Genomic DNA, 13419 nt, shown 5'->3' with positions numbered 1-13419 from the left:
CTCTCTCATAGGCTGTAGCCCCATTGATAACTCAACAGGCTTCACATCCATTTGTCCCACCTCTAGCATTTCCAAATGGATCTCCGTAGCACTCCAATCTACTAAGTCAATATTCTTTTCACAATAAAAATCGTCAGCTAGCTTTATTGATGAAAATACCTTGGTCCAACCTTTCTCATCATGACTCATCGACGCCACGCATGGTTGTCTATGAGTATCTAATGTGCATATGCAATCTACAAAAGGAACAAGAAAAGCATTAATCCGGTCAAAGAAATTCAAGCCAAGTACAAAGACGTAATCATCTAAATGAATTACCTCAAAATCTTCCTTGTCTTTCCACTTGTCGATTTGCTAACTGAGAGACCAAGTTTACACATGGCTTTCTTCGATATAAACAAGTTTGATGCCTCTGTATCATAAGAGCACTTCCCTTTAGCCTGCAATGTCAATGTCCACAAACATCAACCCTTTTTGCTTGTGAACCCTTTGCTTTTGCAAAATTGAGTATCATTGACACAATCTTTAAAGCCTCACTCTCTAGTTCCACTTCATTTTCTTTACTGATCGCATATATCTTTAATCGCTCTAGACAGTCTCGTATCCTATACAGATAACAACATAAGAAGTAATTCACTAGCTTCTTTTCATTCCCTCTGACCCTATTGGCTTTGACGAAACTCAATATTGAACCAAGCTTCAGCAATTTTTTTTCTAGTTCATCATCCCCTAACACGTACCATTTCAGACAATCCCTCACAATATACGAACCTTCGTAAAGGAAGCATCTCACTAACCCCTTTGGTGTTGTTGGGCTTCCACTTCTACTTTTGTGGTTTCCTATTACCATAATTTTTATTGGTATTCCGAATCTATCCTTCTTTATCTCCCCCACAATTGCCCTTCTCTTTGGGCTTTGAAGACTCAAATTTTTCTTTCTTCAGAATAAACGCGATTAAAGACTCCACTACGGTCATGGCTTTGGTAAGTTTTTAACCCCTTAGCATTGCAACTTTAGCTTTGCCCAAGGATTTAGCCCATCCATAAAAGAGAAAAATGCTTCCTTTTCAGCCAAACCAGAACTTTGAAGCATGAGTTCACTTAACTGACACACATACTCCCTAATTGTGCCTTGTTGCATCAACTTAGCTCAAGCCTTATCCTCAGCATACTCCGAGTAAAACTGCCTCTTCAATTCACTCTGGAATTCCTCCTAAGTCCCAATAGTGTTACCATATTGTCTCTCATCTGTGGACTTGCGGCCCCATCATAACAAAGTGACATCAGTAAAATATATGATAGCAATATTTACCTTGGTAACACCATCTATGATGCATTTGGCACAGAAGTATTGCACCATTCCCCACAAGAAGTTGTCCACATTATTTATGGATCTCATCCCATTAAAATTTTTCGGCTTCGGGATATCTACCGTAGGCTTGGGTGTCGTAGCCAACACCCTATTATCCAAAGAAGTTTTGTAAATATTAAGCTCCCCCTTGGGCTCTCAATCTGTTCCTTCAAGGTCGAGACCATCGCCTCGAGAGTATCATTTTTCTTAGTTAGCTTATCCGAAAACAATATTGAAGTCTCGTTGCATCGAATCCATATTAGGACTGAGGGCCTCTGCCATTTTTTCCTTGAGCTGAGCTTGCTTTGATTCCAGTTTTGTGGTATGCCCATCAACTTCCTCAAAGGTCTTCATCACATCACTCATGAAACTCTTAAGTTTGGCAACCCTGCCTTCCAAAGCTGACAACATATCCCTCGAGTTGCTTGCTTTCTTGGGCCTCCCATGAATCTCCATAAGCTCAGCCTGCTCGTCTCTTATTTTTGACATCTCAACTAACACCTTCGAATATTAACTCGAATACCAACTGTCACGGGGCTAAAACTTAAGTTTGACAAATCGTGCGGCCTTAGGTGATTTCTTTGCTTCAAATCTGCCTAAGTCAACCTAACTCTCAAAAAGTGATAATTCTCTCGAAAATTCTTTAAGGCACCAAGCGAAAGTAACTCAAAAGCAAAGGAGCAACGAAAAAACTTGGAAAGCCACAAGAAAGAAATGCACACCAAGTGTTTGAGTAAATGCTCTCAAATATATTCTTTAACTCAAGAATGGAATACAATGGGATGATCAAAAATTAGGGGGAATGCATCTATTTATAGTTTAACTCTCTCAGATCTAACGGTATAGATTGAATTACATAAATGTCTGAGATTAGTTACTATCTACAAGATGAAAGTCCTAAGAGATTTAAACTCTATACATCTTTATCCTTTAGAATTTACAATAATTATCTTGGTAACTCTAGTTTTACTAAAGTGTTTCAGTGGGCCACTAAGGCTTCAAGTAGATGCGTTTTTCCATGTATTCCATGAACTGGGTCAGTTCAAATGGATTAAATGAGTCTCATTTGATTAGTTGACCTTCATGGGGTGTTCTGTGGACATTTATCACGGGTTTTGATCCAAGGCTCTTGACATGTGTACATATTTATATTTTTTTCATAATCTATGACCAAATCAATTATAAATCAATTATAGCAAAAATTATTGATATATATAATCATTTTTAAACTTTAGTTAATAAAAACACGTCTAAAATAATTAGCTTACCAAATGACAAATTATTAACTTGAAACTTTCAATATATTTATGTCAAATAAATATATTTATTTAACACTCATCGGAATTTAGATAATGCATCTTTCCTTTAAAAAGATTAAGGTTGGATTGATTTTAAGTAGGATATTATAATTGTGATTAATCATGGAAATAATCCTTTGCTATAGTTACAGTGATTTTTTGGGGGGTAAAAGAAAGTTATAGTGATTTTTATTTTTGATATATTCGGACATGAGTATAAAAAAATGGCATATCCAATACTTACTCAAACTCCCTGTAACCTTAGCTTATCAACCAAAATAACAGCACGAGGGTAGTTCATAAACTTCCAAAGGAATCTTATGGTTAAGTAGAGGACACGATGATAATTCCAATAATGAACAAAATGCGTGAAAGAAAATGTTAATGAAGTGAAAAACAGAGATTAAGTAAAAAAGGAACGGGGACCCCTAAACCAGAAATCAGTTAAACATGAACGAGAAAAAATAAATAAAGAAAAAGGAAAAAGTGGCATAACGTGAAATGAAACAAGACAATTGCATTATCTTACGTGCCTCTAAATGCATGTTCCATGGGACACTTTTCACTCATTTTCTGAAGATAAATGATACATGTTTTTTTTTTTTTTATCATCAAGTGCATTAGTTGTTACCATTTTGTAAAGGGGGGGTGGCATCTTATGCCCCGTTCTCGCTTATAAATTGAGGGACTTGGGAGGGTAAGAGCATGCCATGAACTTCTCTTAGTTGTTTTCACAAAGGTTTCTTTATTTGTATTTACAAAAACCCAAGTTCTAGCCATGGCTGCATCTTTCTCAGTGCCTTCAATGGTAAGATTCATTTCCTACCACCCTTTCTCTCACTTTTCCTCTTAATCTTACCAACAAACTATCTTTAATTAGCTAGATTTCATCTCCCCTCTCTCTTTCTAGGAGTGCTAAGCTATATATTTGCAAAATGTTCAGATTTTCCCTTGTTTCCTATGTTGTTTATTGTGTGAGTACCGGACATCTATTAAGGTTATAAAGATATCATTGGAGTGAAATATTTTATGGAGTTTTAGCATATGGTGGTTAGGATGATTTGTAGAACCAAGAAAGAATTCTAACATTTTGGTTTTTTCCTCAGTGTTCTTTTGTAAAACAAACCATTTTGGACTATCCTTCTCTCTTTTTCTCTTTCACTCTACAATCTCCATCTCTTTGTTTAATGTATTCATCATGGCATTATTTTTTTAGTAATTTACTTCAAATCCTTTTTAAGTAACTAAAACTCAGTATATAGAGATGCAAATTATATCCTGCCAACAAGATTTATAATGACTGAAACTCCTTTGAACAGATAATGGAAGAAGAAGGAAGATTTGAAACTGAAGTTGCTGAGGTGCAAGCATGGTGGAACTCGGAGAGGTTCAAGCTAACCCGACGACCATACCAGGCTCGAGACGTTGTGGCTTTACGAGGCAGCCTCAAGCAGAGCTATGGCTCCAACGAGATGGCAAAGAAGTTATGGACGACTCTCAAGACTCACCAAGCCAATGGCACTGCCTCTAGGACTTTTGGTGCACTTGACCCCGTCCAAGTAACCATGATGGCTAAGCATTTGGACTCCATTTATGTCTCTGGTTGGCAATGCTCCTCCACTCACACCACCACCAACGAGCCAGGTCCTGACCTTGCTGACTACCCTTACGACACCGTTCCTAACCAAGTCGAACACCTTTTCTTTGCACAACAATACCATGACCGCAAACAAAGAGAGGCACGAATGAGTATGAGCCGGGAGGAGCGCGCTCGAACCCCTTATGTCGATTACCTGAAGCCAATCATAGCTGATGGTGATACTGGCTTTGGTGGAACCACAGCAACCGTTAAGCTTTGTAAACTTTTCGTTGAACGTGGTGCTGCCGGTGTCCACATCGAGGACCAGTCATCTGTAACCAAAAAATGTGGTCACATGGCTGGTAAAGTGCTTGTTGCTGTTAGTGAACACATTAACAGGCTAGTGGCAGCGAGGTTGCAGTTTGATGTTATGGGAGTCGAGACAGTGTTGGTGGCTCGAACCGATGCTGTTGCAGCTACTTTGATCCAAACCAATGTCGATACCAGGGATCATCAGTTTATTCTTGGTGCGACAAATCCGAATCTTCGGGGGAAAAGTCTGGCAAATATGTTGGCTGAAGGAATGGCCGCTGGTAAAAATGGGCCCCAACTTCAGGCCATTGAAGATAATTGGCTAGCAATGGCACAACTTAAGACATTCTCCGAATGCGTAATGGATGCCATTAAGAACATGAACATAACAGAGGATGAAAAGAGAAGGAGAATGAATGAATGGATGAATCATTCAAGTTATGATAAGTGCCTATCAAATGAACAAGCAAGAGAGATTGCTGAAAGATTGGGGCTTAAGAATCTTTTCTGGGACTGGGATTTGCCTAGAACCAGAGAAGGGTTCTATAGGTTTAGAGGGTCTGTAATGGCTGCCATTGTTCGCGGTTGGGCTTTCGCACCTCATGCAGACCTTATTTGGATGGAGACATCGAGCCCCGACATGGTCGAGTGCACCAGGTTTGCTGAAGGGGTGAAATCAATGCACCCCGAGATCATGTTGGCTTACAATCTCTCCCCATCTTTCAATTGGGATGCATCGGGAATGACCGATGAACAGATGAGAGACTTCATTCCAAGAATAGCCAAGCTTGGTTTCTGTTGGCAGTTCATAACGTTAGCTGGTTTCCATGCCGATGCATTGGTGACCGACACATTTGCGAGAGATTTCGCAAGGAGGGGGATGCTAGCGTATGTGGAGAAGATCCAAAGAGAAGAAAGGAACAATGGAGTGGACACATTGGCTCACCAAAAATGGTCAGGTGCCAACTTTTATGATAGATATCTCAAGACAGTTCAAGGAGGTATATCATCCACAGCAGCCATGGGCAAAGGCAAGTCAAAGAAATTAACCCCATTCTTCTTTCCTAGTGATTACTTACAATCATGGGGAGGAAAAACTGTATGACAATTACCCACATTTTCTTTGCTATTTGTGCAGGGGTGACTGAGGAGCAATTCAAGGAAACATGGACTAGACCAGGAGCAGGGAACATTGGAAGTGAAGGCAATCTGTTTGTGGCTAAGGCTAGAATGTAAGACAAGCAAAAATGAGCTGAAGGATGGTCTATTTTGGACTTGGGAGAATTACCCAATTCTTGAATTTTGGAATTGGGACGGGAAATTAAAAAATAATAATAATAATAATAAAATCATTTGAGAATGGATCAGTCTGGGGATTTCGTTTTCTTTTTGTTTTCTGTTGGGCCATATTGTGCCTTCTCTTTTTTAAAGCTTTTTCTAATGCTTTTGTTAGAGATGAAACTTGTTCCTTTTATAATAGAAAATATTCTGTTTATTTTGTTTCATTTCTAATCTAGATTACTTTTTTTTTTTAAGATTATAGCACTAATATACATACCAACAAATAAAACGAAGTGATTTTCAAGTCACCACCATTCACCATACCAGACCTGTTGAACCGATTTTATATAGGTTCGTTGAATCTTTAATTCTTAAAATACACTGGACTGGATAGGCTTTTGATTTAGGAAAGCTGAAACATTTCCCTTAGCCAATAATGACAAATCTTAATTATGAAAATGGAAAATGCGTTTAAAAAAATAGCCTTAAATGGCTCCACAGAAAAATCCCATTATCGGAAAAGAGTGCAAAGAGATTGGAGGAGAAAAAGAGAGGATAATTTCCATAAAGGTGAGCTGCTATACATGTGTGCTTTAATCTCATATATATTAACAGACCAAACTTCGCACCTTAATTAGAAAATGTATATATAAAGAAAAAAAAGAAGAGAAATGAAAGGAACAAGTACCCGAGTGCTCAAAACTAAGAAAAATGGGATCATGCAAAACAGAACATAAACTCTTGACACAAGAAAACTAGTGGTTCCATTCTAACTAAATGGTCAAACAAGAAAGAGTGAATAAGGCACGCACCCTAGCTGCTCTTCCAAGGTTTAAGGACTCCAACAACTATAACAGCAACTATGATTAGAAGGATTATAATGGCAATGCACGTCCACTTTCTTGTACTCTTCTGTCGTTTCTTTGCATTTTGAAGGGCAACCGTCCCGGATTGGACGTTACTGACTGCAGTTGAAACCTGAACAAGATTCCATTAAAGCACAACACCGACCAGAACACGTCATTCAACCTAATATGCACTTAAATGCCCATTCTAAGAGATATAAGAATGCAAACGAACCTGACTTTCTATGTTGTCTAAAATTTCTCCTTGGGATTCAACAAGTACTGCAATATCAAGGTAAATCTGATAATAGTAGTTCGGTTAGAAAAAGTTAAACTCAGCTAGTCCATCATGCATGCTAAGGGCTCAATGTAAATTCACCTGTTGCAAATCGAGAAGCTTTTTCTCAATCTCAACTACAGCATCATGTCTTTCTTGGATTTCCTCCACTGTATTTAGTATCTACAATCATAATCCAATATCAAAGATGCAGTAACAAAGTGTCCTAATATAAGCAAATAATAATCTTCCCATCTGAAAATTTGCATGTCCTTTTTTAGTTCTTTACATCATATTATAAGCTTGTAATAAAGTTATACTACATACTGCGCTGTGAACAAATGGTAACTGCACAAACAATGATAACAGTGGTTTTTCAAAGTGAATTAGTTTCAAATGTAAGGTCCTACCTGTCCTTGTCCCTGTTCTTGAATTGCCTTCTGGAAAATTTGTTCACTTTTTCCAGTTTCAATGAGCTGGTCAATTGTCTAAGACAAGAACACGTTTTGGCAAATTAAAATAACATTGATATAAGTTAGAGCCAGAAGTTCCAACATCAAGCTTCAGCTCACCTGTTCATCTGGTCTAGTCCCGGTAACTGTTAAAACAATCATAAAAGAAGAATAATTACTGATTCAGGAAAAATAAATATCAGATTACTTTTGGAGTTCTGGCAAGTTAAACCTGTAATAACCCTTCTTTCTATAACCTCCCGATATTCATCCTGAATCTTTTGCCTAAGAGTCTGAAACAGAAAATAGAGGTAAGGAAACAGATAGTATAGAAAAAGCTTAAAACCCAAATATAATCTCAAACTTCAATGAAAATGAATTAAGCCCTTGACCTTTCATTTCATGTAAATAAGGCAGTAATCTTTTATTTTCCTATAATTATAACCATAATCTTTAGTCGGAACAAGTTTAAGTCATTCTATAACTTAATTTGTTCTATAAAAATATCTAACGGAATTACGGATGACTAGTTAAGACTTGCAGCACTTGCTACGCATTCGCTAGCTATTCCAAACAACAAATGTTAGTCTTCAAATTATTTCATTTGGACTTTTTCCATTGATTTTAAAAGTTTAAGTTATAATTACCGAAAATAAAATTTGTACCTTTGTTTAAATGCAATAAAATGGTCGGGGGCTTAATGCTATTTTTTACTAAAAAATCAAAGATATATTTGGGTATTAAACCAATAAAAGAAAAACCAATCTAGAAAGATGCCAAATATCTACCTGAAATTCCATCATCAAATCCTTGAATCTTGTTGCCACAGAACTGCAAAAACCAATCATGGTGATAAAGATCAACTTCTTTTTTTCTAGATAATGAAAGGAACTAAACTAAGCATTTGCAACACACTTTGTAACATTCATCCTGGATCTGTCGATGCTTGTTCCCTTCTCACATCCAGGCTTTTGCCGATTGGTTAAGTTCTGGAGATAAAGCGATAAAAATCAGCAAATAGGCTTCAAATGCAGAGCTCTAAAGCCTCAAAATTAAGACATTTAAAGAGAAAAGATGAACAAAGTATTACTTCTTTGTTTATTGCTTCTAATCTTGCTTTGACATTACGGGCTATCTTTCCAACCTCGTCGATATCTTTCTCCATTCGCTTCTTCATAGCTTCAACAAATTACTTTACATTTAGACAATATGGAACTTGAATAAACAAGATAAGTAAAGAGCCTCATTAAGAATTGATAATGACTTAATGAATAACCAACTTGATGACCATTTTGTTTGTGCCAATACTTTATATCCAATTTTCTCAGGTAACTCAGCCATTAATAGTTTAACACTGAGTTGAATGACTGGTTAATAGCTAGATATGAAACAGAGTTACAAACTATACAATATTACCATGCAATGCTCATATTATATCCACAAAGGATTGTAATGGAAGAATAAAACTTTCTACCTTTCATAGCAGAGGCCTTTGTAACAGACTTGGACTCTTCATTAGCATCCTGCAAAGATTTTTAATTAGATAACATAAATTTTTATAGCAGCAAATGAACCAGCTAAGCATTACACTCAAAAGGCATTCAGATTTGATTATATATTCCTGGTAGGAACAACTGATAGAATCTAGAAATGAGATGACATAAAATTTCAAAGGGTCATTGATAAGATAGCAAGAGAAAAATGTCAGCCAGAGGTTTCAATATACAAAAACCTAGCACAAACATATCTCGGAACAACCTTCAATTCTAAGATAATCTTAGGCGAACATCCTGCATACCTTGAGTTTTCTTAGTAATCCAGAGAGCTTCTCCACTTGCTTCTCGACCTCTTGCATCTGTAATGCAGATAATAAGTAAAAAGAACATAAAGATAAAAGAAGTGCCAACAGAAAAAAAAAAAGCCAAATCAAGAGAAGGAGCTTTGGGAGTCCTGATATATGGGCAGATTTATGTTCTTCAATTAGACTAATTGAAATAAACAAAAAAGGAAAAGGAATTCTGAAATTTCAATAAATTTTTTTTATGATAAATTTTGAGCTTTACACATCAGACTGCAAATAGTCATTTAGGCCATTACAATCAACTAAAATGCAGTTAATATGTTCTGTTTTAGCAAGTGTATTACTGACCTGCTTATTAAAAGCTTCCATTCCCATGTCTGAGGTGCTTGCGGGAACCCTCCTTCCCATTTCGATATCACCATGGCCTTGGGCATCATCAACGAATGAATCCTGATTAAGAGCATAATAAACTGACAGAATTAAATTGTCAAAGTGGGAAAAAGAACTGACAGAAGCCAGAAGAAAGCTAACTAGACTAAGATATAAAGCCCATGTCAAATTATAAGTTATATATAGTGGAAAGAACATTCGAGCCTACGCATGGTGCAAATATTGGTTCCAACTTAGAACAATAGAAGAACTAAACAAAAAAAAAAAGACATTCCCCAGTAAACTCTCAGTAATCAAACAAAGACAAACAGGAAAATCACTTAAAAGAATAAGCGTGATGCTAAAGCACTAAATTGAAGTAAAGAAACATAATGTAAAAAGAAAATACCGAAAAGTTCCATACTTAAAATAGAAATAGAAGACGAACGATAGTCCTTAAAACTAAGAAACACTAACCCAGCTCCAAGTAAACCCAGAAATAATAAAAAATAAGCATCATTTCAGTATTAAATTCCAGAAAGATATTAGAAAAAAAAAGTTAATTGATCGATAAAAAGAAATAGAACCCAATAATTTCATAATCTTAATTTAATTAAGAAATAATTAAGAAATCAAAGCTACTACCGATGAAAATAAGCAAAGTGTTGATAAATACCGTGAGTAAGTTGTTCATGATGGTATGATCGGTTGAAAACTCAGAGTTCAGAGGAAGGGGAAAAGGAAAGCAAACTAAAAGAATACTTCGTTATGAAAATAAAAAAAACAAGCACTTTTATTTACATATATTGTTTTGGGGTTTTAAAGAAAATTAATTTAAGAATTTCGAAGATAAATGCAACTATTTTAATTTACCTTTGGATAAACTATAAGCATAATCAATTATTTAGTTATTTTTATTTAAAATCACGTTTTGGTTATTAAATATTAAAAATTTATTTTATAATAAACATTATCAATTTATACATTATAATCATTTCATCTTTCATTTTTATTATGAATATAATAAGTTAATCTGTCATTTTTTTAATGAAATTTTAAGTTAAATTGTATAACTAATTTCGCTAATTTAGATGTATATGTTGATTCTTTTTTAATTACTTTTTTAGGTATTTTTTTAAATTAGGAAAATAAACGAATTTTAGAGAGAGTGTGTGAAAATACTTTTAGCTGGGCGCGATTTCACATTCTCTCTCGATTTTTTTTTAATTTTGATAGGGTTAGGATTTTTTAATTTTGTTAGGGCTAGGGAATTTTAGGAATTAGGGTTATGATGTTACGGGTGAAACTGTGAAAGTTTATAGGTAGAATTGAGGGGCTGGGGATGCGATAATGCGTCTCAAAACACATACATTTCATAGTCGGGGGCCAGTTGACGATTGTTATTGTTAGGAAATGTGTCTATATTGTCGTAAACATGTAACTATTTTTTATTTATTTGAATGATGAATAAATAAATAAAGTTAATTTGACATTTCACTATTATGTCTCTTATATTTTGCATGCATAGCGAAATTGTGACAAGCAAATATTAGTTCATTGATTGTCTAAAGTTCAAACTGAAGATAGGTGGCATTGTAAAGAACGTTTATAGTCCAAGAAAGACAACTTACTTCAATAGATAATCTAAATGAGTTCGTAATCCCGTAAAAGAATCAAAGTGAGTATTTGATTCAAATACTGAGAATGATTATTATGTCATCTATAATTTTAATTGGGGAGATAGCTAGTTTTGGCTATCGAAGCAGTTGACTCCACGAGTAGAGACATAGATGTATTCATTGGTAGAATGACACATTGCATTGGACCCAAGATGAAATAATTTTGAATTCGTTTGTGAATTAATTCACTTGTGATGTTTATGGGGTGATTTACCTAAATCCTAAGTTGGCCACTGACCATGTATATGCAACTCATGTGCTTTGATATAAGTGGAGGCTTATGCTTTAAAAATGATTGAGCCCATAATTGGTATGTTGGGTACATGACTTGTGTATGGCAAGGCTTTACTAGCAACAGTGGAATTCATAACTCAATTAAAAAGTTAACGATATCCTCTCATTGACATTGTGTGAATTGATAAATATGGAACGTGACCACGGGTTGCTAGTTCTCGTACGAGCAATTTATCACAGTCATTTGTTGACAGTGATCATATTAATCATTAAGAAAACATAATGGTGACAATGAGATAAAATAAGATTGTATTGAGTGAACGAATTTAACTCAAAGAAATTAAAGATATCATATGAGGGTAACACACACATGACGAGGTTATTAGACAAAGCAGTTGGATGAATTGTTTTCGTGAAGAGTATACAATAAGGAGTTTTCAATCATGATACTTCTTGTGGACTAACTCCATGATTAAGTAATTGCAAATTATCGACACGATGCTTCTGAATATAATTGTAATCATTAGAGCTTAATTATATATGTCTGATTGGTCTCTCTACTAGCTCAACAAAAGCTCGATCGAACTGCATTTGAATTAGAAAAAAATTTATGACTTTGGAAATAATTTAATTGAGTCGATTTATTCAATGTAGAATTAAATTAGGTTGTTGTGAGAATTGTTCAATTAAAGAATTTTCTTCAAAAATTAATTTAGAAAATCTAAGTGATTTTTAGAAAAATTAATTCTGATCAAGTAAAATTAAATTAATCAAATCAATTAAAATTAATATGATATTTTTGAAAGTTAATTTTCAAGTCAAACAATTGTCCTAATGGGTAATTGAACTTAAAAAATGGATCTGAGATCATAAATTGGATAGGGAGCCCAAAATCGAGACCAAGACCCAAAAATTGGTTGAATCAGGCTCGGTATGTGAAATCGAGTCGATGGTACAGGTGGCTAGACCGGACCGGTTAGGTCGTCATTGACCCAGATCGAACCGGCAGCAGCCGAATCGACTTAGGGTACCGTAAGGATGTCGCACCTATATCACTAGACACAGCGTCTCGGTGGCTGGCGACAGTTGGTCATCAGTGGTTGAGCAATGGAAGAGTTACATTCCTACTAGAATTCCACTAGAGAATTTGATTTCAGATTAATTATTCTAAAAATAATATTATTTTAATAGTTTAATATTAAATTTAATATAATACTTATCTTAATAGTATTTTATTAATTAATATTAAAGTGATTATCTTAATATTAAATTTAATTTAATATTTATCTTGTAGATAAACATTCTATTATTTTAATAAAATTTAATATTAAATTTAATCTAACATTTACCTTGATAAATATTATATTAACTTAATATTAAAGTGATTAAGTTTAACCATAGTTGAACTCTCTAAACTTTCCCCATATAAAGTGAGACTTGAGTCATTATTTACACACACTTGAATTCAAGAGAGAGTTCTAGAAAGAAAATTCTCTTAAGATATTATTCCAGAAAATTTCTAGAAATATTTTTCTGATTTACAACTTGACCCAAAAGTTTAGAGAAATCGCGAAATTAGCCCACTGGTAATTTTTATGATTTTTTTTATTCGAAGCGAGTCCACATTCGGCAGATGTGAGCTTGAGGATAGTGAATAAGACTACTTGGTTGAAGCGCTCATCCTAGATGAATAAAAAATGTACAATTTTGATTAAGTTTTTATTACTTTAGATATCACAACCAAGATATTGTTTTGGAAAAAAAAATTTAAACTCTAATTTTCCCTAAATTTATTTTTTGCTACGTTTTCCAAACCTGTTTTTCCAACAGTTATATGGTTACAAGTTTAGGCTTTTTGGATACCCACAAACAATGCCTTATATATATCATACATAAGATTTATGCCATAATCATAGGGAAAAACGTAGGGCTTTCCAGTGT

At 34.8% G+C, this 13419-nt stretch overlaps 2 protein-coding genes across 3 annotated transcripts; one reads left to right on the top strand and one right to left on the bottom strand.

Moving 5' to 3' along the window:
* Positions 1-3302: 3302 nt before the first annotated feature.
* On the top strand, positions 3303-5857 carry LOC107893568 (isocitrate lyase-like). The gene is made up of 3 exons (XM_016818603.2): positions 3303-3457; positions 3969-5571; positions 5679-5857. The coding sequence occupies exons 1-3, from the start codon at positions 3428-3430 to the stop codon at positions 5774-5776; spliced, it is 1731 nt and encodes a 576-aa protein (XP_016674092.1). The 5' UTR covers positions 3303-3427; the 3' UTR covers positions 5777-5857.
* Positions 5858-6356: 499 nt separating this feature from the next.
* Positions 6357-10395, bottom strand: LOC107893567 (syntaxin-132). Of its 2 annotated transcripts, none has more exons than XM_016818601.2 (13): positions 10242-10395; positions 9545-9646; positions 9194-9250; positions 8870-8918; positions 8486-8574; positions 8311-8384; positions 8184-8226; positions 7628-7688; positions 7516-7541; positions 7354-7431; positions 7046-7126; positions 6902-6967; positions 6357-6799 (listed from the first exon to the last, which is right to left on the bottom strand). In XM_016818601.2, exons 1-13 carry the CDS (start codon positions 10257-10259, stop codon positions 6635-6637), a joined length of 909 nt encoding a protein of 302 aa, XP_016674090.1. In that variant the 5' UTR covers positions 10260-10395; the 3' UTR covers positions 6357-6634. The 2 variants fall into 2 exon arrangements, with proteins under 2 accessions (XP_016674090.1, XP_016674091.1); XM_016818602.2 differs by having other exon boundaries at positions 9545-9666; positions 10242-10348.
* Between the last annotated feature and the right edge of the window lie 3024 nt (positions 10396-13419).

The sequence above is a fragment of the Gossypium hirsutum genome, chromosome A13 (genome assembly GCF_007990345.1).
Source record: "Gossypium hirsutum isolate 1008001.06 chromosome A13, Gossypium_hirsutum_v2.1, whole genome shotgun sequence".
Taxonomy (NCBI): domain Eukaryota; kingdom Viridiplantae; phylum Streptophyta; class Magnoliopsida; order Malvales; family Malvaceae; genus Gossypium; species Gossypium hirsutum.
The sequence above is the reverse complement of the archived record's forward strand: the minus strand, read 5'-3'. Positions and strand labels throughout refer to the sequence as shown.